At 42.2% G+C, this 27634-nt stretch overlaps 2 protein-coding genes across 2 annotated transcripts in view; both read right to left on the bottom strand.

Annotated features, from left to right (window-relative positions):
• Positions 1-2202, bottom strand: part of USP54 (ubiquitin specific peptidase 54) — a 107455-nt gene extending 105253 nt beyond the window's left edge. The window contains exon 1 of the mRNA XM_075505093.1: positions 2112-2202. The gene's annotated coding sequence lies outside the window, so the exon portion shown is untranslated. The remainder of the gene's footprint in view (positions 1-2111) is intronic.
• Positions 2203-9885: 7683 nt separating this feature from the next.
• On the bottom strand, positions 9886-27000 carry MYOZ1 (myozenin 1). Its single transcript, XM_075504112.1, has 6 exons — positions 26811-27000; positions 24535-24636; positions 22696-22877; positions 13807-14041; positions 11260-11419; positions 9886-10476 (listed from the first exon to the last, which is right to left on the bottom strand). The coding sequence occupies exons 2-6, from the start codon at positions 24608-24610 to the stop codon at positions 10245-10247; spliced, it is 885 nt and encodes a 294-aa protein (XP_075360227.1). The 5' UTR covers positions 24611-24636; positions 26811-27000; the 3' UTR covers positions 9886-10244.
• Positions 27001-27634: the final 634 nt, after the last annotated feature.

The following is a 27634-nucleotide window of genomic DNA, read 5'->3' on the forward strand; positions in this document are numbered from 1 at the left end:
TCTGATTAGTGTGGATAGAACCTACTATAACTACAATAATGTGCACCTAAGAGCTCTGCTACTATTCTTTCACCTCTAGGTAACAAGGTTTTTGAAGCTCCACAGACTGGAAAATAAACACACTTTCTCTTCTATGTACTCTCCATGAAAATTCGCATAAGAACGCTTAATGCCTAATAACATCACCAGGACTGGATAAAGAAGGATTTAAATTCCCATTATCCTTTTTAATGAACTCGTGACTACAGTCTCAAAATAGACTGTTAACCCAGAACAGAGAGAAGAACTGACATAATTTTTACCTGCAATGACTGAAAGAAATGAACTGAAATGCTTTTACAGCTGTCACTAGCATAAAGAAAGCAAAATTTCTAAATTCTCTGGGATAACTGTAAGTAAGTTTGTCTGTACTGGACAAATCAAGCACACCCTTCCCCCTCACCCCACCCCAAGAACACTGTGGCAAAAGGCTTCCTGGCTGGCATCACCCAGGTGGGGGGGAAGGCTCCTATTTAATTCAGTCTGAATGATATGCAGCATGCTTGATTAAATATACTGTTGATTAGGTGCTGGAATAGAATTTAAAGAGTATCCTGTCTAGTGAAATTATCATTATTTCTATCACTTCCTAAATGAGAACAGATTTCAACAGACTCATTCACATTTTTTTTAGCCCATAATACATTTTTGGTAATTATTTTTAAAAGCTGTCATGTTCAAGTTATGTATAACCTCACCAGTTTAGTTCTCAGCACAGCAGTACTTTCTTTCCCCCTGGAAACAAACACAAGACTATCTATGTTGCTATTGTTTTCCAAAACTGCTATTCAATGACAAGTATATTGCAGCACAAAACCTCTCAGTCATAGATTTTCTTTTTCAAGTCTGAAGAGTAGCACAAGCTTAGAGAGGTTTGTTTTCAGTACATACTTCTTTCTTTCAAACTGCATGAGAAACTACACAACTATTTTTCCTCCCATTTCACATGCATATTTTTTCCATGATTATAACACTCAGAGTTTGTTCTGAAATCTGAAAAGCTCTTCGAATTCTTTTCACACACACGATCAGCCACTACAATACTTACAACAATTTCACTCAGCTGAAAGACCAGAAAGCCTTTGTGTCTGCAACTTTTTGAAAGCAGAAGGTGTATATTGTTATGGTTTATATTTAGGACTGTAATCCTCACAAATCCTCACTCATAATCCTCCTACTGAACGAAGGGTTTCAAGCAAAATCAGGTCCTGGAAAAGCAAACAGCTTCTGCTTTTTTTTGAAAGGAAAAAAAAAAAGCGCATGCTTTTGCCTACCTTGGACCAACATAGTAAATATAATACTATAACTGAGCAGCTTCTTCTAATCAACAGCTTCTATACGAGTTTAACTTTTAATGGCAGTTGATCACATCTGAGTTATTAACCAACATAACGCAATGTCAATGATACTAATTTCAAACATCCCTGCTGATAAAAGACCTTTTTAGCCTCCGGTATCCCCTTCTCGTACCTGCTACCCCTTTCCCTCTTCTAAAGCGGACCAGCTGCAGGCATGCAGAGGGGGCCCTTCACTTACAATTACGCCGGAGGTCAGGCCCCGGGGGCCACGGCCGAGCCCCAGTACAGAAACTCTGCTGGCTGCTGCCTACCCACGCGTGGGCTGGCTGCCCTGCCACCAGCAGAGGCCAGGCCGTGCGGGCATACGGGGCTGCGCTGTTTTACAGAGCTGGGAGAGTCATTGGTGGATCCCCAGGCACATGGAACAAGCAACCAGTTAACGGCTGGTTTAGGGTTTTTTTTTCCTGAAGGAACGGGACAGGAGGAAAGAAACCCCAAGTATTCCCGAGAGCGGTGGATCCGGGGTTCCCGCCGCGCCCCGCAGGGACCCCAGCCGCTGCCGGCACCACGGTACAAAGTGCCCCGGCCCCTCACCAGCCCGCCCGTGCCGCTGAGGGGAGCGACCCCTCCCGTCCCGCCGCCAGAGCCACGGCCCCGCTGCCGCCCGGCGTCGCGAGGGTCAGGACGGCTCTGAACACTCGCAACGGGACCCCGCTGAGGGGGGGGGACGGCGGCGGGCCCCAGCCCCTCCCCGGGGCGGCAGTGAGCCCCTACCTGCCGGCGTCGGGTCCCGCCACGACACGCAGCATCCCCTCCCCTCGACCGCCCTCATCCCCCGCTGCTATAGCTACGGGGAGCCGCGGCAACCGCCTCTCGCGAGAGGCGCCATCTTCCCGCGAGAGCCGCGGGCCGCGCCGGCGGCGAGGGGCGCCTCCTCTCGCGAGAGGGCTGAGGGAGTCCAGGCAGTCCGGTTCAGTCCAGTGAAGTTCGGTCTGGTCTGGTTCCTCTACCGACATTTCTCATTCTCTCAGCCTAGGACAGCCCTCTCCCGGGTCGGGGCGTTTCAGAGGGCAGGCGACATAACCCAGTGTCCCGTCTCAGAAGGGGCGAGAGGTCTCCGGTGTGTTTAACCCCCTCGTTGGGAGGCAGCCCGTAGAGCTGTCCCCAGACCCGGCCCGAAGCCAGGGCGTAGCTAGGAATTATTTCAGGGATGTGTGGGGCTGACTGAGTGCCGGAAAACCCCTTTACTCTGAGGAGGTGGCGGCGGTCAGGGGTCGGTGGTTGCCGGCTCCGGAGCGGGCCGGGCTGGGCCGGCGCAGCGCCGGGTGAAGCGTCGCTCGGGGCGGGCCCGGCCCGGCCTCGCGGGGCGCTCCCTGCTCGCATCGCCGAGGCTCTTTTCGCCCGGAGCATCTTAACCGCGGTTCAGCGCCTTAAGGCGATGCAGCAGAGCTCGCTCGTTAGAGCTGCCTGGATAGAAATATCTTTTTCTTGCCGGAAAAGAAATAGGTGTGCTTGCAGAGTGTGTATAATCTCTAACAATTGCAAAGAATGGGCTGTGATAGCTATGAGTGGATATGAGTGGAGCTAAAGGTAACAGTCCAACAGATTCACGTCTAGCAAAAGTTTACGTGTAGTTCATGTGAGAGCTGGGTTTCCTCACAGGTTAGAGCCATAACATCATACATTCAACACCATCTGTCCAAGTACTTCAGGCGTGAATTAGACCATCACAGGATCTGGGAGAATTTGAATAAGATCTTTTACAAATTTGTATTTTGATTTTTTGAATACTAGGCGATGTGTAAAATTAATATTAAGCTCACATTCCCTGAACTGCATCAGCTGCACATTGCAGTATGTGATTTTCCTGTCACCAGTGCAGAGTGCTGGTAATAATATTAACTCTGGCATAGTAGTATTTTTGGTGATACTCAAGAAATAAATGGGTCCTTTCCTATGAATTCAGGATCATGCATGTAGAGAGAGTCTGACGATGACTGGGGGGACTGCCATTTCCATGAGCAGTTGGTATCTCAGTACTAGCACCCTGGATAAACAAGGTAATTAATTACTCAGACTGAAACATGAAGACATCAGGGCTAATACACTTTCTTTTCTGCCCTTTTATTTCAGTGTTCCCGAAACCTGAGAGATGTCTTTTGTAACAATCCTTAGAGGAGGGTCACCAGCTCCGTAAGTTGTGGAGGAAGTTCTTTTTATTCAGTTGTTGAGCTCCATTTTTACATACAAGAAGGGAGTGAGTTGATGCATAGTGTTCTGTATCTAAAAGATTTATTTCTATATGCCAGAATTAGCAGCTTCTGATAATTCAGGTATACCATCAGTGGTATACCAGATGCACAGAGTATGCCTGGAGGACTGGGACTACCTTTTGTTCTGCCCAGAGCAAACACTTAAAGCATACTGTTTGTATATATGGGTGTCTGCAATACTGTTTGTGCTGCTGCTGTTAATATGGTGTGTCTAACACCACTAAAATAATACAAAAAAAAGTTTGTGGATTTGGAAGAATACTTGTTTACTTGTTGTGACTTCCCATCCCATTTCAGTCTTTTGCTTTGGGAATCAAGTCAATCATACTGGGAGAGAGAGCAAATGAGGAAGGCCTCAAGCCTCTCTTAGGGACCAAAGATAATTAAGAGAAACATTTAGAGATAGTAGATATAATGAAGCCCTGAACACTAGCTTCAGGCCTATTAAAGTAAGGCTGGTTTTATAATAGAATATGGAAGTAATTACTCATCTGAGCCAGGCACTGTGGAGTTTGACTGAAGAGCTCTGCAGTGTAATTGAATTTGTATAGCATCTGTGAGCAGGGGAGGTCCTGTGCAATAAGACCCATAGGTTGTCCTTAGGCTGGCCAGCAGAAAGTTTCTCATTTGTTTCTTCCTACTTCCGGGGGCCACTTTGTTTTCCATGCAGTGAATGATGTATAAAGAGATTGTTGCTTAAGGCAGGAGCTTCCCCCAGTAAGAAGGGGAAGTCTGCAGAGTCCTTATTTACCCTTTTGTGTAGAGGGATGTTTTGGAGCACAAGTAAAGCATTGCTTAGTGGGTAGCCTTTTTCACTGCTGTTAGTGCCTTCCTTGTATGTTTTTTTCTCCCCAGCTACAAATGCAGGAACCTGGAGTAAAATACTGGTGCTGCCCTTGGCTCTTGTCTGAGCCTGGGAAGAGTTGAGACCTTTGTCAGCCTTTTGTATTATGGTTGTGCCTTCCCTGACCAAATTTCCCAAAAATAAGTGTTTCTGGTAATCCTTGTTAGAAGAATGAAGAAGAATAACTATTTTGGTTTGGCACTAGAAGAAGAACTTATAACCATAAATTAATCTCGCTTTATTTATGCATTTATTTGTTCACTGTGGATTTTTGAAAGGCAAATGTTCATTATAACTCTGGCTAGAGCTATACCTATAACTTCTTCCTATTTTTTTAAAGGGTAGTGGTCCCTGTCTGCAAATTTATTTGTGTCAATTCTCCCTGAAAGTACATGAGATGGAATTTTCTTTAAATGAAAAACAGACTTTTAAAATTAAAACTCTTTGCACAAAACATTTTGTGGGTTTTTATTGTTAATCAAAAGGTCAAAACAAACAAACGAACGAACAAAAGAAAGCCTGCAGGTTTTCTTCAAAAAAGTTGGAAACTGTGCTTTGAAAATTTTGATATTAATAATGTTTCTAAATGTATAATTGAAAATTAAAGGAAGAGTTTATATTTGAGAATTTGTTTATTAAACTGACTGGAGATTAGGTTGTGTTTAAAAGCATTGCTTCGGAGTGGTTTATGTAGTTCTCTTCCCTTTACTACATGTGTTAATTAACACAATATATATCTGAGCAAGTACTTGCACTCATTAAAGCATCATGTAAACTGTACTGCTAGCAGATGATCATCAGAGAGAAGATGACACTGTGTGTTAAATACATAGAGAGCAAGAGGTGCAGCATAAAGGCCCTGCTCATTAATTACATTAGCTGAAGAGACTTTTACTAGTACATTAATATAATTAATAGTGTCTCAAATCACACATACTCAGCAGTTCACAAAAGTTGTAGGGTTCCACAAAATGTGTGCAATCTTGCTTCTGCATGTGTCTGCAAATTCTGCTTGATTATCTGTGGTCCTGGTCAGGCACATCTCCAAGACAAAATAGGCAACTTGTCTAAACTAGTTTGTAACCTGCAATTTGAGGATTTGGACATAGATGAGATTGCATATAAATGAATTAATGTGCTGTGAGCCAGCAGGCTGGCTTGCAAACTTTTCTAATACTCATTCAAGAGAAATTAGCATATGTGCTGCTGATGGGCAGCAGTGGACCCCATAAGTTGCCAGAGAAGTGCTAACAGCAGCTTGTTGTGCCAAGGGACAGCCCTTTGGAAGTCGGGCGTTTGCCAGATGATTGCACCTGTGGCAGTCTTCTGTGGAAGAGAACATATAGTTGTGGACAAGCTAGGCAGGAAAAAAACCTCAGTGCAGTGAATATTGAAGCCTTGGGCCACAAGTCAGTGCTTCCCATGGAGGGACAGCCACATGCAGACCTCTTTGCTCCATAACAGAACGATCGTGTTCAGGCTCTTGGCTGTCTGGTGCCTGCCATCTTGTATAAGAGAGGTAAATACATTTTATGTATTCACAGTATGATTAAAAAAAAAAGTCAAACAAGACAAAGCCCATATTCTCCTAACAGCTTGAAACTGTTCCAAATGTTATTTCAGAGAGTCACTAAGCCTAATGACAAAACCACCTCCTCTAAATGCTCTGTCAATAACAACATCAAATGTAATTCCCAGATGTTAGTTGTATGAATTATATCATCATCATCAGTAATGGCAAGCTGCTCACGAGAGAGACAATTATGAGATGCAAACCCTTTGATTAGGGAATACATTGCAGTCAAACGGAAGATTTTCTGCACAACGCAGAGAAGCATACCAACTGTGCTACTACCTGCTGAATATTTATACCATCAGCTATAACTTCAGGCAAGATTTAAAAACATATGAGTCCATATTTATGGATAATACCTTATGAACACCTTTCTTTTACATTAAAACATGGGCACTATTTTTTATGCATTTTCAGTATGGGTTGGACTCTTTATCATACAAGTTGACTTACACGTGAGAAACATTTCAGATCTTGGAAACTGTAAAGTAATATTCCTAAAAATAACACACTAAATAATTAAAAATATAACAACTTTTTTTCTGAATGTCACAAAATTCTATCCAATCTGTTTTTCATGGGCCAGCCCTTCTTTATTAAATGGATTTTTGACTGCTGTTCCATGGAATATAAGCTTAATATCCAGTACATCCTCTATGAGGGAACTGTAGCCTGCCTTTACAAGAGGATGGGCTCAATAATTTGTTAGTTCTTTTTTATCTCTAACTGTGATGATCCTGCTTACAAGCAGATGACTGAGTTTTCATTCTGTAGCTCTTAGTATGTGGGGGAAATCCACTGTAATTAAATCTTATAAAATCCTCTTATTCCCAATATAAATAATTCTCTGATATAGGCGATTCCCCTGAGTCTATATCATAGCCCAAGGAAAACAAAGAGCAGGAGCAGTTACTTCTTCTTAAATATTTGATCATTTTGGACAAACTTGTGCCCTGATTACAGTAGCTGCAAGCTTCACTGAAATTAATTATTTTTGAGACAGAATTTGGATTACTGATTTTTCTCACTTTTAACGTTACTTTGAGTAATGACTAAACTAGCATGTATCTTAAGCTATGTAAGCAGCAAGACAATGGTTGTCTGAATTGTTCTACAATGTGTAGTGTTTTATTTCTCATTTTTTACTAGAAACAAAAGCACATAAATCCTGCTTGACAGGATTTGAGATTGAAAGTGTACTGGCAAAAGATGAGGCATATGCCTCATCAAGCAAATTTACCAAAACTGAGGGATCCTCTTAGCTTACAAGTATGAATTATAGCAATATTATTAATAATTTGCAGTCATACAATACTAATTCCAAGCACATTGCAACTTTTTATCCCCATTTAGGGTTTGGGATAATGGAGCGCACAGACAAAAACTCTTGTCCAACAGTACATTATGAACCAGAGAGAGCTTTGGGTATATACCCAGTCCTTTGCCCTACTTGCTGGAGGATGCTGCTTTCCTTGTACGCGGGAACTTTGAAACTACACCACCAGAGAGCACTGTGCTATTTCTGCACAGTATTTCTTACCTTTCCCTGTATATTTAGGGACCTATTTTATTTAGTCTTTTTTTTTATGCTCCAGTAGAGCTCAAATGATTGTTGTGATTATATTGGAATTCCCAAACATTTTGATATCATTGCCCTGTGTGCATCAACAGCCCTTACCAGCCTCACCTGGGACCTTCACTCCCCTTATGGCCCAGAAGCCCCATTTAAGCTCAATCCTGGGCCTGTGGTCCTTGTCTGAGCTATGTTGTAGGGGTGCTGGCCTGCACTCTTGTCTCCTAGGTGGACCTGAGACCTCTGCTGGAGCTAGCCTTCCTCCTAGGTGGACTTTGGACTCACAGTGTAGCTTGTGTCCAGCCCTGTCTCCTTTTGCTCCTGACCAGATTCCTTGGATGGCCCCCGTGCCTGATTTGTCCCCTCACTGTGTCTGGAATGATTGATGGGCCCTGTCACCAGCACTCAGCTCTGCCTGCCATCTCAGATGTGGTGGGCTTGTGTGCTGGTTGGTGAGGGCACTGCCTGTGCTGGGCTTGTCTGGGGCTCACCTCTCCTCAGAGCAGCCAGCCCTCTCTGCACCTTGACATGTCTAACTGGCCTGTGATCTGGAACACCTGCTACTGAAAATAGACCATGACATCCAGGTACCAAACTGTCTTGTTTCTGCTGCTTCTGACATATTTACCATGAAAGCAGAATGTATTTCACTTTAAAAAATCATGTAATTCTGTATTGCAAGAGTCTAAAATCCCTGTCAGAAAAGGGGAGGCAATAAATGGCATATTTGGCAGGAAAATATTTTGCTTAGTGTCACCTAGTTTTCTCTGAAATTTCCTCTGTCTTTCTGAACTTCTGGCATTCTCTTTGCAGCCTGGATTCTTGTAATATAGTTAGAATACTTTTCAAACTGGAAAAGAAATCTCTCCCCCTCAATTACAATGCAATTGGAAAAGCTAGATTGATTAAAAATGTTGGAAAACCCACAGCAACCTTACCTCCAGACAGAGATCAAATACAGATAAACTAATAGTTTAGTAGAATGTGAGAATTTCCCATTTAAATGTCTTTCACTAGTGAAATTTGCATGTATTTATGTAGGCATTAAAAAAGGAAATCAATGTGGGAAATGTCTTCTCAACTAATTCCTGGATCCATTTTGTCCAAAGAAAAAACCCAAGTTTTTCTGAGGATTTGTTTTCAACTCAGACTTCAAATACTTTGTAGGAACATGTCAAAAAAGACAACCTTTTTAATTTTTGTTGAAATGTTCTTCAGAAGATCAAAGTACTACCTTCATGTTTTTGAGTTTAGTCACAGAACTGAGTTATGGATACTTCTTAATCATTTAATAGGCCATATAATAAATGTTCTTTAGCCATTTCAGCAGAAAGGTTAGGAAACTACTCATTCATTACTTCTGCAGCTTGTTATTATTAGCACAATTTTTAAGAGATCTCAGGGTAGCCCTGGCAGTGGCCTTTTAGAGGAGTGTAACAAAGCTCATAACTATCCAAACAGAATAAAAATCAAATATATGGTTGCAGGGATTTCTAAACAAGGAGGAAAAACTCCTAAATTAAAAGTACTTCAATGGAAGCTGTCCCCCTAAGACCTGTTTATAAGAGGAAGTGGTCTAAAGAAGGCACCAGGACAGAGAATGCCAAACTAGTCTCCATGCAGGCTGAGCTAGGGTATGGTAGTGAAACAGCAGTCTTGTATGTTATGTGTCAGCGTACAAATGTTCATGACACAGAAGGTATTTCATGTAGAAAAATAAAGTTCTTTATTGGATTTCCACAGTGCCTGCCTTTCTTCCTATATGTGTGGCATTGATGAAGCTGTTACAAGAAATGGAGTAGACTTTGATGCTGTGTATTTGAATAAATAATGCAGCATGGCGGGTGTCAAATTACTTCTGTTGTAGTTAAAAGCTTTGTCTTTCTTGCTCTCTAACTATGGGTAAGTCATCTCACTTGGGTGTGCCTCTGTTCCTTCCCGACCTTTTGCCTTATTGGTTTCTCTGTGTGAACAAAAATTTGCTTAAGCTGTCACCTATTTTATACTCTGGAGAACTGGGGTATCTTAGGTGACAGTGAAATACTTTAATCTGTCTGTTACACTGACAGGCTGACTTGCTATTTTATCTCTGATGCTGTTATGATTACCCATATCATTTCCTCTCAAAGTCGTCATTCTTCACCATCAGTTTTGCAGTATTTATCCAAGCCACCTTCATGTATACCTGTCTTATGACCATCCCCATCATTCCCTGATCTTTCTTCCAAGTCTTGTTGTGAGGTTGAAAGTTTTGTTATTGTTAATCCCGAAATTGATTCAGCAGCATTTTTTAAAGAGAAAACAAAGGCTTTTTTTCCTCTTGGTGTTTTATTACTTGTTAATATATGACAAAACAGATTTATTATGGAGCAGACAGGCAGCATTTAGCATTGCTAAACAGAGAAACACTTCCTAGTTTTGTCCTTTTATGCTCTGGTGAATAAAAAGCTCCTTTCCCTCAAACTGTTTCTGATATGGATTAACACCACAGCGAAGATAAGTTTAGAACCTGCTAGGAACTTGTCTGGGCTAAGGGCAAAAGAAAGGAAGGGCTGACAGAACTAGAGTTGCATTTTTCAGCCACTTGCTATCAACTTGCAAATAGAAAGGGCTGAGAAAAAAGGAAGGCCTTGGCAGTTGGGATTTACAGCTCTTCTGTTTCACCACTCCTTGGCACATTGACCTCAGTGTGGTACTCGGAGGAGTCTCCTGAAGGCATCCAAGGTATTGGGGTTCTGTTGAAGGAGGGTCTGTTGCTGAAATTTTGATTATATATCATGAGAGATTCTGGAAGCAAAGGGCAAATATCAAACTGAGGCACTCTGAAGGTCATCCGTTTGGCTGCTTTCTCATAACCCCCGTACGGCATGGCAGTCCTGGCATAGGGGAATACGTGGAGTTAGCTAACAGAGCATAGGTAAACAATGGGATTTAGAAAATCAATAATCAAAGTTATCGAGATTGTAATATGATTTTACCACTGTTGCAGTTGACTGGCCAACAAATCTTTCCCAAGAACATAAACGTATCCATTGCCTATGTACTAAAAAAGATTTAAAACACCCCCCCCACCCCCACCCCCCCCCCCCCCCCCCCCCGTGCATGTCCTTCATTATTGAAGAAATAAGCGGGGCTTGGGTTTGTCCTGGGTACTGATGTGCTGAGGCTATGGAAGTGGGTGGCAAAATTATATAGAGAGGTTAACAGAAGATTGTTGCTGCCCTAGAAATATTTGTAAAACTTTCAGTTCTTATCAGAAGCAGCAGGAAGATCTTGATTCTTATCTGAAGTACTGTGAAGTATATGGCTTCTGATCATGAGTATTTTTCCTGAACTCTTGAACTTTAAATGGCTGCAGTAATAAACAGTGGCAAGCTAAATCTCCCTGGTCAAATGGGGCGAGAAAGAAAGGAAAATAGGATTAAAGTCCTCTTATCCTGCTGTGTAGGTTTTCTGTCCATAAGCTGAATTAAAATCTCTAGCTCTTAATGTATCTTCTCTTTGTAGGCCTCCAAACATTTCATCCACAGGAGACTGTGCTAAGCAACATGACATGCAACTTAAACTTATTTACATTGCACAAGACAGGAGGGCTATGGCCAGGGTTATTGTGTTTCCTCGTGCTAAATAAACTGAACTGAATATCCAAGAAGACTTACCGGTTAAAAGACTTGTAGTGGGGGAAATCAGCTTTGGGACTATATGACAGTAAGTCAATGGTGAACTGACTTTTGTCCTCGGGGCTGATACCCATTGCTCGTTCCCAGGGGGAGATGTAAGTTTTAAATACAGTGATTTTTTTGCCTCCTGACTTTCCATCTGTAAACAGAGGAAGGTAAAACACTCTAGTTAGATGACACTTACTCTAAATACGTTGCCTTTCTGTATTCTGCTATTGAAGTTGAGACACCAGCTTTGTTTCCAGATTTCTCTAATTCCTAGATCAAGTCTGAGATTTTATGGTTAGATTTCTCTTAAAAAAGACTGTCATACGCCACTTCCGTCGTTATCCACAAAAGCAGATGTACCACAGTCTAAGAGCCACTCATCCAGGAATTTGCATTAGAGCATATATTTGAAAGCTAATTTTTCATTGTTCTTTCTGGTTGCTCAAATAGAAACCTCTTACCCCAAGAACCAATGTCCTTACCCCATCATCTCTTTCACTACCTTGGGGAAAGCTTTATACAAGGGAAAAGGCTATATAATTTCATAATTTACTTCTCTCTTCCCTGTCTGATCATAGCAGACATAATCCCTCCACATAAACCCTATCATTGTCATCAGATGCAACAAACAAAGCCCTGACTGTAAACTCCAAAAGTAGACTCAGACTTTGAAGTTCGCTCTAACTGACCAAAAACCTTTAACCATCATATTTCAGGGTCTTGGCAACCCACAACCATCTTTACTAATGTCTTTCTCGGTAGTCTATTCTTGAATGTTCTAAAATTACCATTTCCCTTGTCTCAGTATTTTTATAAGTTGGCATTTTCTTTGTGATTACATGAACAGACATTCATATTTTCCCCCTCCTGAGCCAGGATGTTAGAGACAAGCCTGGCTCAAACCACTCAGGATGGCTAAAAGCAGTTTGAAAATATGATGGGGTATCTCTCTGGAAGTTAAAATCCTGTCAATGACAGAGCTGCACTTTGCTGTTGAGTCAGATACTTGATTGCCAGAAATTTTAGGTTAGCTTGTGGCTGCTCCATTAAGCAAATGAGCTTAGACAAGGGTTTTCATTCTGTGTGCCTCTTTTTTCTTTTTTTTTTCATTTTTCTTCCAGTTGTGTATAATACCACTTTGCTAATAAAAGCATTGGTTCTGTATTGATACGTAGCACACTTTTAAGATTCTCATCCTTCAGAAACCTTAAAACTCCTGAGCAGTGACTTCTGCTTAGCTTGATTAGGGCAGATGGGAATAATAGGTTAATGGAGTTAGACATTCTGGTGCGTTCATGGTGCTATAGTTTGTGTAGAAAACATAAACCCTTATGAAGTAAGTAGCAAAGAATGAAGACTATGACTCTTCTCTGAAACTTTCTTCTTTATCACACCTTCTTTCTTTGTCTTGCTTATTTTCTTCAAACCTTGCCAAATCCTGGGCTTTCCTGGTTCCAGAGAATTGCAGACATGTACAAGAATCTCACTTTCATTAAAAAAATAAAAACAACTACCCCCCTCTTTCTGTGTGAAGGACTTAGTTTAAGTCGTTTAGAAGTAAATTGATTGCTAGGGTTGAAAAATAAAAGCAATTGGGATCCATCTCTGCAGTAAAAGCTATAGGATGATGTTAATCCTCCTTCTCCCTGCACACAGAAATAGGCTAACAATGGAGAAAAATCTCCTATAAGAAGACAGAGAGTCTACACAAATTTCTTTTTCACTGGGGTGCCCAGAAATGTACAAGGTGATTTTGATATAAAATGCACATTCTTCCAGAAGGTAAATGAAAAACCTTGGATTTTACAAGTCACTCATTTGGTCACTTATGACAGTGGTTCCTCATTCCCAAGCAAATTTGCTTTTTGTTGTAAAATCCCATAGGGGCTGTTAAAATAATGATTTCACCTGCTGATTTTCATACAAGGGATTTGGTTCTAGAGGTTTCTGGCCAAAGCAAACAGAGGATAAAATGAAGCAAGAACTAAATTAAATGAAAAATACTTTTAGTCATGAAGATATTGCTTCAGTAGACCAGTGGTGATTACCAGATAACTTTTTGAAATATTGCTGTTCCTTTCTGAAGATTATCCAAAAAGTGCTGTTTGTTTAGGTGAAAACTTTGATTTGAAATCAGGGCTGATATACTCAAGACTGATGTGTCAGGTCAGACTGCTGAGCTAAAGAGCTAATACTACTATCTCCAGTAGCGGTCAGTGTGAAACCCTTGAAAGGAAAGAGTATGCCTTACTGGCATACTGCTGTATCAACCTTAGGAGCCCAGTGGTTAAGTTTCCCATCACTTCTTTGGTCCAGCCAATGCAGGTATTTCTGCTTCTTGCCCATGACTGAGCAACACAGAAGCATGCAAACAAAACTATCAAGCTAAAGGCAGTTCAACTTTCCTAGACTTTGCAATGGAACTTAGTTCGGAAGAATTCAGGTTTTAGTCGAATTAATTTACTTGTCCCTAAGAGTAAGGTTGGCACAAGCTCTGATAGCTTTAGCTATTTCTTGTTCTTGCAGAGAGATACTTGCCTTTCTCAGTACCATCTCCTCCTTCTCCACCAGTTCCAGCCAATTGCCCCTCACGCTCCCCTTCACTGTTCCCAGGGCCTCCTTTGCTTCCAGGCCTAGGAGGAACAGCGGGATACTGCTGCTTACTGGAGCCATGCTGCCCAGCTGTCACTCCTCCTACCATCCGCCCGTGGGCATAGCCATGAGCATCTTCCCCATAATGCCCTCCTGGTGGGATGAACTTCTGAAAGTGATCCTAGGGCAGGAGAAAAGAGAGTAGGAATCCCTGTTACAGGATATGGTTCATTCACATTTGCAGGGTAGGGTCCCAGAACATGAACTCCCAAGTTGCTGTGATCTGACCAGTTTTGTATCTGTTACAAAACCAGTGGCAGAAGTTCATGTGAGTTATTCTCTGTATTCAGTATAGGAGCAGTTGTAGAACAGCAGCAAGGGCAATGGAAGCACACCTTTTAATGGACACCTCATAGTCATTTTATATGATCAAGGGGAGAAGAGAGGGATCTGCGTATTGTCCCCAGCAGTGATCAGCATGAAATACAGGAGGAAGGGAAGGGAAATACAGCTTTTGCCAGAGCAGGTAAAGCTCCAGACAGAGATACATTGGGTAACCTGTAGGAAAGCAAGTTGGACAAGAAATAGGAAGTGTTTTCATGTCACGGTTAAGATAGCCCAGCAAAGTCAGCTCGATTACAGTATGGGAGCTAAGTGTTACAGGGCACCAGAACAACAGGGTACCTGTGACAACATAAAAGCCTGTATGTCTGTTTTCTATATATATGAAGGTCTGCATGGGGAGGGGTATTTACACATTGAGAAAGACTGAAGAAATAGCAGCCTGGGAAAACATGAAAGACTTCCTGGAGACCACAAGAGGAAAATGACAAAAAGGAAGAGTTTTGTTTGTAGCAATATGTGCATTAATGAACCAAATCTAACCAGCAACAAGGCAAGAAAGCAAGCTGTATCCGTCAGTAAAATCAAGTTGGTCTTATTGTCCAGGCCGTCCACTCTCCCCAGTCCAGGCTAGAAGGCACAATCCCTACAGTACATAGTGAAAGATCAAACAGTCCGTGCAGGACTTATAGACTCTGTGGTGCCAGCACAAGGTCCTGTCTTTGCACACAGCAATTTTAATAAATACTTCTGTGGAACAGAAACTGATATAATATGTTCAGAAAAATGATTTATGTATTGGTTGTGAGATCAAAGCTTGACTCCTGTCAGATATAAAAACGTATCTCTTGTGTATTACGGCTCACACAGCTCTATAATACAAGTAACTTGGGTTATATATCACATACGGTCTTTCCTGTTGGACTAGGGGACAGGCTATAGATGTGCAAAGATGTAACAAATACAGCTGAAGCTGAATGAATCTGTGGTTCCTCATGCTGCAATTCTGCTAGTATAAATTCATCTCAGGCAGTCAATGGGAGACAAGAGTGCCAACCTCAGGGCTGGCTCTCAAAGGGTTAAGGCTTTCTCAGGGCTCTTACACCTAGTACAGTTTAGCAAAAAGAAGCTTTCCAGGCTGTAAACAGGCTTCCAAGGCCAGCTGTTCGGTCAGCTAAAAATAGATGAGAAGCGAAAACCCCACAAGGCTCAAGGCAGAATTATCTAACCCTCCGTTCCCTGTGTCTCCAGCAACAGTGTCCAGGGTTTCACAGCAGGTCACCAGGCTGCAACCCAGGCAGGCAGCCAGCTGCAGGCTGAAGTGGCAGAGCTGGTGCCCCCAGGGCCTTTAGGGACTGTCTGTCCTTCTCCTAGCTGTAGGGAATTCCCTTTTTAGGAACAGAGGAGATAATGTTCCCCTGAATGTCAGGAAGCACTGAGAAGGGAGAGGATTGTGAGCATTAAGCTGTACACAGAAGCTAGGAGGGCAATCTGTTCAATTATGCGTGGGAGCTATGTAGCTGTAAAAAGGCAAACTGAAAAAAGGGTTTTTTGAGGGCTAGGGGTCAGAAGGGGGTTATTCTCAAAACGGTACTATATACGCAAGGTTAATGCTTCTACTGATTTGCTCGGTAATTTCAAAACAGGATTTGCATCTGTTTTCCTTCAAGTTTCACCCATGCTGTGTGCCCTTCCTGAGAATTAAGCTTATTTCTCTTTTCCTCTGGTTACTTACATGCACTTGCCTGCAAAAAAAAAGGTCACCAAACATCAGCATAACATGAGCTACAGTAAAAAGGGCTGATTAGATTTTGTGCACAGCAATACTTGATGTGACCAGGAAAGGACATCATTGTCATCTGGTGTTATTTTAAATTGCAGTATTATCACTAAGCAGGAGTGAAGTTTCTCTAAAACTAAGGAAAGCCACACGTAAATCTTATTTAGCTGCAAATGAAATTAGTTTGATTGGTCTCAGGCTAGTTCATGATTCTTGACGGACCCTCTGAGAAAACATCCTGTGTTCAGCAGACATCTCCATTCAGATAGGAAAGACCCATTTTCCATGCAATACCCCAGTCTACTCACCTGCTAGAATAAAAATATAATTTTCTTTAGTTTTGGCCACCACAATAGATTGTCTAAGCTCCAATTAATAGGAGAATCTTCTTTTTCTATAACAGGAGGCAAAGGCAAATTCATCTCTTTGAAATCTTGAACCTTGGTGGATTCAAATGAGCTCGTTCCAAGAGAGTGGAGCTCAGGAATGGCAGCCTCAAGCAGGAGTCTTGACATAGTGAAAGCTGGGTAGGTGCAACTTTGTCTCTGGGGCTTACAGCGTGCCTCTAGTCAGGGTGTTCAGCGTGAAATACAGCTTACACTTGAAGGAAATGCGTGTCTTGGGCCACTGCTAACAGGATATGGAGCTTTTACGTATATGCCTATTCACATCACAAAACCAACCTCTTAGTTAGGGTTGATTGACCCTGTTGGTGGAAGTCACAGGAGAGAAGCCCAGGAGTGCCAACTGAGAAGGCTGATAACCTTTTCCTGTTGGCTCTGGGGCCAGATCACACAGTCCCTCTGTGGTAGGGTCTGCCCTGTCTGTGCATTGCTGGAGGTAGTGAATGTTATCAGTCCCTGGGCGTCCCTAAATCCACTCTAACAAGAGAACAATTGTAGCAAGTTCATGTGATGTGTAGTCCTCTGGGTTGGCTAAACAAATTGAGCTCATGTCTTTGAAGTCCTTAGTGCTGGCAAGAGCCTGATCCTGCAGGCCTAGATGGATGAATTCTGAATTCTCTAGAGCTACTGCATGTGTCTCATGAAAAATAGATAAGGAAAGATGATCCAACTAATGGAGCTGAGATCTCTAAGTATCTCAAGGCCCTGACGTCACTGCAGGCAGTCCCCAGGAGGAGACACTGTGTGCTCCCCGTCAGCTCCTTGCTGTGCCCTAAAGAGAATGATTGAGGCCACCAAATGTGTTTCTATTTCCACTTCACTGATAAAGAGCTTCCCAAAGGTTTGATGCCTATGTGGTTACTAACACTTCTGAAGTTACTGTGACTGCGTCCTCTCAGTGGCAGCCACTCAAATGCTCCTTATGGTGGGATGGGAGATTTAAAATTCAGACACTGGGAGAGTCTCATAGACTGCCTACTGTTTTTATCAAAGTGTATGCCTCAGTCCTTAATTTGGAGTTGCATAGCCTTAAACCTCTGATTCACTTTAAAAAAAAAGGATGAAAGTAAAAAGTAACCTCAGCTGTTAAAGTGTCTTAAGCTAATTTTTTTTTTAAACATGCTCCCCCAGAGGCACAGTTCAGTGGGTTGAGCTCCTGCTTTCTATTTCCAGGTCTGCTTCTGACTTGCTGTTTAATCTTAGGCAAATTATTTTTTGCCTCTATGCCTGAATTTACCCATCTAAATAATGGGAATTTTTATCTAATACTACCCAAAATTATTTATATTTTATTTGTATGTTTTATATCGCCCTTGCCATATTTTCTTTGTGGATGAAAGAAATTGAGTTTCAGAATTTCAGTCCAAAGTTTTCTCACAGTGCTCCAACAAACTTCTGTGGAAAATAAAAGGCTCTTCCTCTCTGTCATTCTGCTGTTTCCACACCAGTCACTTCTTGAGTAAGAAGGCATCAGACTTCATGTTCACTCTTATACAGCTTTGGGTGTAGTTGGGACCTCCAGGTCTTCTGCACCAATCCAACTCCAGCACAGCAAGGCTCATTTTGTTAGAAAAGTTACGTGTCAGCTGACTTGTTCCACTTAGGTCATAACCTGAGACTCTCTCATATCTCAGCTTGCAGTTATCCTGTAACATTTGTTCAAGAGGTTGAATATTCCCTGCAGAACAGACTTCCTAGAAAGAATGCTTTTCCTAACATTTTTGCTTTAACCCTACCTCCAGTGATCTTGATTGGCATTCTTCTAAGTACATTAAGGGGCAAAGAGAGCCATCAGTGCATACTTGTGCATTAAACCAAGTAGCTGCATGATAACATCTCTGTTCCTCTGTCCTTATGCTTTCCTTCACACACTGTATCATGTCTGGCTATTTAACATGTAAGATCTGAGGCAGGTTGTTTGTGTACTTCTGTCTACTGTGAAGCACCACTTTTGGCGTTGTAACATAACCACTTCTGTTCTCTTCCTGCCACCTCTGCTTACTCCTCGGGGTTCTTGTTCAGCAGCAAAATACAGGTAACTCCTGCCATTATCCAGAAGAACAGTAATCCAATTCTTTAACCCTTTTTCACTTCTTATGTTTTGTTTCACATTTGGTGTCTTAGCTTATCTGAAGAGACCTCTTGACCTGAATTTCAGCAGAAATTACTTGCCAACACATGTTCAGCTTGTTTTCATACAAGCATTGCCAAGATGTGGAAACGGCATTTATTTTAACTTGTGGGTGAGTCTGAGAATGTATCAAGGTGCGTTTTTTTTTTTTGTGGGTCTGGGTTTTTTTGATGTACTACTGCTGATAATTGTCTCCTCAGATATTGGTTATTCCACCTTGCCAATGGTTTTAATTTAAGATCTGATAGGTAAAGCAGAAAGAGGGGGCGGGGGGAAGAGGCAAATCAAGTCTTTCTATAAACTGTCTCCTGCATGTAACCCAAATCAGGCCACAGGTTTCGACTAGCAGAAAGGCTATTTTTAAGGATCCTCACTGGAAGAAAAACAGCATAACAGCAACACCCAAAAAGCATAACTATGGTTGTGTTCTCAGTTTCCACTTGACAATAGCAGGAAGGTCTTACACAGAGGTTCCCAAAGCAGAGGTGGGACCTTGAGAGGAGTTAGGGCAATAATGAGTGGGGCTGTAAGGCTAAGAAACATAGTTTCACATGATCTTGATGTGCTTGAGGCCAAATAAATTTAGCATTATGAAGTGGAGAAAAGGTCTGTGAGCTGCTGATCTATTAATTGCTGAACAGTGAAGTGGAATTTAGGAGACCCAGAGATAAGACTGAGACCCTCCCTATGATTATGGGTGATTCGTTAATCTACCCCATGGTTGAGTTTCACCATTAAAAAATAAATGTAGTAATTTCCTTCATGCTATAGTTGGTCAGATGCTACAGTAATAGAGCACATAGCAAGATAGGATTTCATCATCGTCTTTAGTCAATAGTAAACTGCATCTTGCAGCTCCACAGTGAGGTTGATAATATCCTCTGAGACATGGAGAGAACCACAGTTCCTGCGTCAGGGTGGCACAGCCTGGGGTGAGGAGAAGAAATCCTTCTTCTGATTTACTAGACAGGGCTCAGCAGACCCCAGCTTCTCCAGCACAGCACCAAACAAGGAGGACGTCACGTGAACTCTCCCTGTTTGGCAGGATATCAGTGTGCTAAAAGTGTCAAACTCAGCCCTCCCTAAAAACATCCCCTTGTACTCTATATTTGCAAGAGAAGAGGGTCACAGTATTGTCGAAAACAGCTACACAGTAGGTAGTGCATTTCATTTTGCTCATGTTGGGAATGGTCAGTCCTTTTGACTGTGGGTTTAGCTACCGTTTGCCTTTAACTGGATGGGTAGAGCTACAGCAGTGATCAAGAGACTGGCAGGTTCTCAATTTTGCATGGAGCTGTCTAACGTTCACGCACACACAATATGTATGTTTTCTCCACTAGAAGTAAGAAGAATGATCTGATTGTCCAGTGTGGTGGTTTGGCTGGAGGAGAAGGAGGAGGAGAGAAGCAGGAGGGTGGATCGATGACACGTGACTGCTGAGATCTTCTCCCTTGTGTGGAAGGTTTATGGCTACAGCACAGGCTATTCTGGGATCCCTTATATGGTTTGGATTTATTTTTAATAACCTTTCTCTTTGTGTGTTTTTATATTACATTACCTTGCTGTTAAACTTTTTCTGGGGGAAAGAAACAATCTGTACTCCATCCCAGACCTTTCTTGCCCTGCTTTGCTAAGTGTGTCCTGAGAATATTCTAAGACAGTTAAGAAATCTATGATATAAAAGCAGAAAACACATGACTAACTTTAAATCCTTTCACTGTCCCACAGCCTTAAAGGCACAAGGACTTCTTTGGGATGGGGAGCAAAGGACATGAAAATTAACTGGGAGGGGGAAGCAACTGGAAGTAGCAGTAGGAATTCGTTACTTTGCCATTATCTTCCTCCCACAGTTCCCTTTTGTTTAAGCCTTCTTTTCTGCATCCGCCTTTCAGCAGAGCCAGGAGCAAGAACGGAAAGGAATAAAAAGCTAATCAAATATTGCAATCAAAAGGGCTTTTTGCTGAAAGTTATTTGGTCCCAAGGTCAGGCATTGTCCTGATGGTTTGGAATATAACAGTGAGGTCACAGACCTGTTGCCTTTACCTGCCCAAGAGCAACCAGCTCTCCAAGAGGATGGCTCAGTTGCTGCAACCGCTCAGCTTTTCTTCTCACTGCTCTGACTGCCAGCAAAGGTGCTAACTCGTGCTGGCTGTGGTGATGAGAATAGTTATCCACAGAGGCAGTGGATGCAGCCTGGCAGAGTCCTTGCACAGAGCGCACAGGGCAGCCAGCAAATGGTAACAATTACGTTTGTGATCCTGCTAAGCTGGCCCCGAGTGAGGGCTGTAGGGCAGACTGAAGTCTTCCTGCACTGACCAATGGAGATTTGTTATCTGTACCATGAATGTGGAGAAAAGATAGCCCTGAAAGTGAATCATGGAGGATTTTGAAGCAGAGTACCAGCTGCTGTTTGGAGACCATGCGATTGTTCTCATACAGCAAAGCCATGAAGAAAATCCTAGGCTTGTTAGGGTCTTGTCTAACCCCCAAATACATTTCTCCACAGCACAGTATCTTACAGCCTTGCTCAAAGAGCTTGGGAGCAGGGGTGTTCTTACAGAATAGAGGGAGAGATTTGCTACAGAAAGGGTATGGAGTGAATATCACGCGCGGATGAATAAACAAAGTAGGAAAAACAGCTAACAAAAAAGAAGCGATTGTCATCAGCCTTTGTAATGTCAGTCGTAGAGGGACTCTGTGCATGTCCAGTTTTGAGTCAGTTTGTCACAACTCATTCGCTTTGTGTTTCTCTGACTGAACACCCTTAAGTGACACCCTCAAATATTTGAAAGTTTGGACTTCAGCCTTTTTACTCCCTCACCTTATTATTTTCTCACTCCGCCTCACTGCAGCAGATTCTGACATATGAACTTGGCCCTCATATGTTTTAGGAGCTCTGAGATTGCTGAGTATTTATAAAAACAGCTTGCATTTCTCTAGGATTTTCATCTGAAGAGTCCGAAGTTCAACACACCATTCATTCTCACATCCTTTCTAGGAGATAGCTCACTGAAGAGATGAACTACCTAAAGCACAAATTGATGAAGAAACTGCCTGAAGTCTAACACCACCAGATGTGCTTGCTATATCTCTGGTCTGTCATCCCTGATCTGTAATCTGACCTACTGTTGTAATTTTAATGACTTTTTTTTTTTTTTCAGGCATCTTTCCATATCCTGCTTCCCAAATTGTCATTTTTAGAAGTGAACTGCAAAGATTTACTTATTGCTGCTTTTGAAAACATCAGAGGGCTAAAAAATAGCGTGCTTTTGTTTGGCAGAACATTTTCTTCAGCTTGACTTTTATTATTTTGCTTGAGTTTCCTTGGACTGGAAAATAGATGCCAATAAAGGGATAAAATGGCACCAAATAATTTTTAAAGAACATCAGAAGAGGAGATGCTACATCAAAATGCATATGAACCTGAAGTATTTTCTATTTGTTTTACTGAACTGCTGGCAATCATGTGAAAGGAGAGTTTCATTTGTAAAAGTTTAAGTATCTTCAGAAGACTTTACATCAGGCAACTAACTGTAGAGAGAAGTTCAAAGATTAAATAACAGTACTAACTCATGGGAAATGGAAAAAAAAGAATGTCTTAATTTATTCACCATATCTGATAGGCAAATACTTTAGAAGAAAACAAATGTAGCTTCTAGCAAATAAAGTGAAGATACTGCAGTGTCAGGGTAGAGATTTCTGTCTGAATTTTCATTTATGGAATTTCTTGCAGAAATGAGCAGAGGACTCTGCCCAGCAGGAAGGATAAAAGTGTATCCTAGGCTACAAATAGAACTGCACCTACTGGAGCTGAAGTCAGACCTGCATGGATCATTTCCATCTTGCAAAGAAGAAATGGAATGGGTACAAAAACAATTAGTCCTGCCCTGCGCAGCTCTGAACACCTGCCAAACATGCAGTCCTCCCTCATCACTCAGAACTCAATTTTCTCATGCTTCTGCATGTGTGGTACCAAGTATTTGCCAAAGAAAACTAATGCTGCTGCTGAAAGGGAATAAAACTTGTGTGTTTATATAATTTTGGCTTTTTCCTGCACTTCTTTGCTAGTAGATCCCCCCCAGCCCATGCATATACAGACAGAGGAGAGCTTGGGCACGCTCCATTCCTGTTTCCCCTGGATGTATGGAGCAGCTTTTTAGTTTTAATCTCTGACCTACCACAGAATTGTCGGTGAAGGCATCAGGGTTATTCTCATAAATGAACTTCTCCACCCTCAGCTGACGTAATTTGAACATCTTGGATCCTTTGTTCGTGAGGAGAGAAAGCTCTTCTAGCATCACATCTCTGGGGATGCTGATCTTCTTCCCCAAGTTCAGCTTGGACACTTCTTGTGGCATGACTACAAAACATATGAAATGGGACGCTTTAGTAAGTGCTCTGGTCCAAGTCTTTTGTTCATTGATTCCCAGCATCAGTAGTGACTTCAAGCAGCCAAATTATCTTCTAAATTGAGTTTTTAGGAAATAACCTATGCACCAAACTTTTACATTGATGACACTTCGGATATAGATCAGTGGAATTTACTCTGGATTGCAATCGAGGCAAATCTGCACAGAGAAGAGTTGCATAAGGGTGGAGCTAGATGCACGTGTCCCACATCTGAAGCACCTTAGTCGGAGCAGCAGGATTCCTTAGTACTGCCTCAAAATGCACCACTGCCTTGTCTGGTTACTGCCCTGCACTCGCCTCCCCTCCTCTGGAATTAGATGAGTGGCAGTCAGCTCTTTGGATTGGGCTGACATAATAAATAAAGACAACTCTGGTGTGCTTTGGTTTAAACATTATCCTGAAACCATGGCAAGATTCAATGTTATTATATCTTTTTGTTTATTTGTTTTAAGGAGAATTTTTAAAGGGAAAAGTAGTTGAAGTTCTCTTCAAGTCTTAGTACACTGGTTACTCAATAAGTCCTTTTCCATTTAATATGCTACCACCAATTCTCCATCAAAGCAATGGATTCAAACATTTTCAGTGTAAAAATCTTGCAGAAATGCAGTTAAAGCTTTTCATTCAGAAACGAGCAACTTTTCCTCGGCTTTCTTTTTTCTGTATTAAGCAAGGTTAAGACCACTTATCCACCTCTACATCTCATTTACAACAGAGAATGAATCTGCATCCTTAAACTGGTATAAAATTGGTATAAGCCCATTCATTTTATTAGACATTCTCTGAAGAAATTACTATTTTTTTTTTTTAGCAAGACAATTTTATATAGCACTATTTCATAGCAGAGGAGGAAATGCCCTTTAACTGAAAATTGGATTTTTACTTACTTGTTTACTTGAATAAAATATTAGGGACAAACAGAAAAATATATACCTGTGCCCTAGCAAAGAAGTTTCTACAGCCCTTTGGGGGGCTGAAGAAAGGGACAGCACTGAATTATTACATTTCAAAACCTCTAAAAACCTTCCCCATGCTGTCAAAAGTAAAGAGAAGATAAGGATATCACAGTAAATTAAAAGTCACCCTACTCAATACACAGGTATTCTGTAGAAAGAAAAGTGTCCCAAGTTATATTCTTCCTGCTGTATTACCTCCCTCTAAGAGACTTTGACTTTTTCAACTAATGAGTGCTGGAATCAAAGGAGTTCTCTCACATACAGGAAAAAACAAATTAGAGACAAAGTTTATGAGAGAAAGAACAACATAGAATATAATTAGGCACTGCAATATTCATACCTGTAAAAGATCATGTTCGCTTTCCATTCACATTGGTGTGCATCCAAATTAATGCTGCAGGAGAATATGGGTTTACAAAGTGTAACCTAGGTCAACATTTGACCTGAGTGTGTGTGCAATGCTTTTGAACAGTAAATTAGAAAATGTGATGTGATTGAAGGCTGAGCTTTAGTAATATTTGTGGCTCTGCCTCCTGGTATGTTCACTGCATGTCTTGCTCTGGGAGTTCAGTCATACAGGGTGTGAAGTTTTAAAGGCTGAAATTCAGGTTGAAATCCAAACAATTCTCACGTGTGCAGTTTTGCGTATCTTACCTTCGTGTGTCAGCTTCCCAATGAGTTTAGTGGACTTTTTCCTTTTAACAGGAGCAGGAGTCCCTGCAAGGGGCATTCCCACAGAGGGTTCTCTGCTTTGCTCTAAACACACAAGGAAATGGAGAATGAAACACTGGAAAGATATTTCTTGCCTCTCTTTTAATTGCCATCTACAGTTAAGAGATACACAGCCTTCATTTCACACACAGGTTCTTTTCCACCCCTTCCACATGAAGGAGCTAGTGAATGGTATCGTCCTATACAGAATATCATCAGTAGGCCATTGTGGTGTTCTCTGGAGACTTAGCATTATGACCCAAAATATGGCAGCAGATCACAGCAGCAGCATTGCCAGGGTGCCATATAGCATTGTCATCCAAAATAGGCACTTTAATTGCAACATGGCAGTCTCCCAGCACCCATGTGTGCCACAGTGGTGCTCTGTTACCATCTTGTGCTGCAGTAACAGAGCATCAGTTTGAAAATTTGCTCTATCATATCATATTATAATACCATGCAGTTACCATTAGATGGTAATATATATTTTTGTATAAAGATTTTGGGTCTGTCCATGAGTTATTTGGGAGTGTTTTGAATAATGTGCAAGTTTGGTTTGGATATTTAGATAGTCCTATTAGAATTAGAATTGGTATTCACAAAACCACTAGACTGCAGGTTCTGAAAAAAAAAGAAACAAATCAAAACCCTAAGTAATTCTGTCTTTTATGACTGCTACTGTTTTGCTACAGAAGGGCTGGAGGAAGAAGGCACAGGCAAACTTGTTAAAGGAAAAGTTGTTCGCCCAGGTTGTTGGAGGTCACTTGCACCTGTATCTTATGTATTGATCTTATATCATTTTGGAGTGGGGAGGAGGGGAAGAGGGAGATTTCTTCTGGTACAGTGTTCCCCATCTCTGTCCCCAGATAGAATGAGAGGTCTGTACTGCAAAGTCAGGGAAAATTAGGAGAAATCTCAGCAATTCCACTTCAGGCAGCTTCTCAGAGTCCTTCTTGGGGGTTATCACACATAATGTAAGTATGGCAAATGTCTTGCCTTCACTTCAGCACTGTCCATGCCCAAACAACAGCATATAGGGGGACAGATCCTTTCCTAATACAATACAATACAAAGAAAAATGAGCAAAGACCCGTTGGCTTCAGCAATAGCAGACAATAACTAGCCATCTCTGTCCTTGTGCTTTTTTGCACTTCAGTTGCTTAAAATTTCAGAACTGAAGACATTGAACTGTGAGTTATATTTTAAAACTAGCAAGCAAACAGCTGGCTCTAGGAGTTTGTACACTGCCCTTGTTGTGATCAAGACATTTTTATTGCCTATGTATTTTGCACTTTCATTCCACCATTGGTCCTTTTGCAACATAATTTTCATGTGACGAGGTGATGATAACTGCTAAAAGAAGCCCAGCCACAGCAAACCAGCTCCAATCACATTGGCAGATACTCTCGTGGATTAGTTTTTCTTTCAGATTTCCAAGCTTTTCTTTTTACTGAGATGCTGCCTATGTAGTTCAAATCATAAAAGAGCCCATCCTGGTGTATTCCCAAAGCAAGCGTGAGCAGGTGCAGCCATAAAGCATGCACTGCACATTCTCCTCGAGCAGATGGACATCTGCTTGGCTATATAAAAGAAGCAGGGCCTGCTTGACAGGAAAGGGGCAATGCTGCCAGGAGGCGGGGGGGGGTGGAGTGGGGGGGGTGGGTGTGGAAGGTTATGGCCCATCTGATGGGTCATAAGACTGGCAAAACAGAGGGAAATAATCTGTACACCCCAAACGTGGGCTCCCTGGGGTAAAGCAGAAAGGGCTGGCCCTGGTGGGGAACCGTGCTCGTCTAGAACACCTATTCCCAAGGAGCAGCAAGGGCAAGTCCATCCCATTCTGCTGTCCTCCTTTACTAATCCAGCAGGATTGGGGAGTGGAAAACCTGCTGCATGCAATTGGTCTAGTGTAAGGAAAGGAGCAGCAGTCTTTCACTATGGACAGGGTTCAGAGCTACACTGGGACTACTGCTCTTTCAGCCACCCCGCTGTGGGGAGGCTGCTGGAGCCTCAGTCCCCATCCTCCCCACTATCCCGCACGTAAAGCCAGGGCCACAATTATCCTTTTCTCCCCTGAGCTCTATCCCTTAGTTCAATTCCTCCGTCCTTTTCTGCATCAGTCTTTGCAGCAGTCATTTCCTTGGTTTTGCTGCAAACCAAACCAGTCTTTACCCTCTCCAGCACCTGCTCTAAACTATTTTGCTGCCCAGTCAACTCACCTCAGGCTTGCAGTGCCAGGCTCAGACCAGCTCACGCGCCTGCCCCAGAGCTCGGCAGTGGGCTGCTTCCTCCCAGCCCGTCTCTGGGTGCTGCTGGGGAGGCTTGTCCAGCAGCCCCGCTCACCCAGGGTGCCTGGGCGCAGGCAAGCTCTGCCCAGCACAAAGTGCTGATGCAAAGTGCTGTGAATTTGACTCCTGAAGGCTGCTCGCACAGGCATCCTGCGGTTATTAATAGCCAATGGCCCAGAGGGCAGAGTCTCAGATAGCACTGCCGCCAGTCCAGAGGAGAGGGGAAAGGAAAAGGTTGATCCTCAGGCCTCCTGCAGTCACTGCCTCTGTTCCCCAGAAGACCAGGCACTCCACAGGTGCCCCACTTCTTCCTCCTCTCTGTTCAAAATAACATGCTGTTCCCCTTCTTCCTCCTATTGCATTTTAATGCAATTCATAAACCCTTCTCAATATCCTGTTTGTCAGTAATGACTCAAAAGCTCTCTTGGGTCTTGCTGTGTTTTACACCCTTCTTCTGCCCCCTCCTCACTCCATCATTCAACCCAGTGTCCTCTAGGTTCTCATACATAATTCCTAAAATGCCAGGCATTCATATAATACATCAGAAAGCACAGAAGAAAAATAATTGTATGCATGAAGCAAGAAGTAGTAGGAAAACCACAAAGTCTAGAAAGCTATTTACAGAGTTCTAGGAAGTAGCTGTGTAATGTGTATGGGAAACCCAGCAGAATCAAACAGCACGGAAACTAATTTCCTGATTCATGACAGAAATAGGGTTGATTGCCTGCATTTAGTACAGCTTTGGACATGCAAAT

The sequence above is a fragment of the Mycteria americana genome, chromosome 6 (assembly GCF_035582795.1).
Source record: "Mycteria americana isolate JAX WOST 10 ecotype Jacksonville Zoo and Gardens chromosome 6, USCA_MyAme_1.0, whole genome shotgun sequence".
NCBI lineage: Eukaryota > Metazoa > Chordata > Aves > Ciconiiformes > Ciconiidae > Mycteria > Mycteria americana.

What these genes read in the sequence shown, in the direction of transcription:
- MYOZ1 (XM_075504112.1), bottom strand. Translation starts at nt 24,610, where the DNA reads ATGCCCCTTGCAGGGACTCCTGCTCCTGTTAAAAGGAAAAAGTCCACT. An exon ending in TGGGAAGCTGACACACGAAG is followed by an intron (nt 22,878 to 24,534) that starts GTAAGATACGCA and finishes TATGTTTTGTAG; the next exon opens with TCATGCCACAAGAAGTGTCC. An exon ending in CCTTCACCGACAATTCTGTG is followed by an intron (nt 14,042 to 22,695) that starts GTAGGTCAGAGA and finishes CTCCTGCCCTAG; the next exon opens with GATCACTTTCAGAAGTTCAT.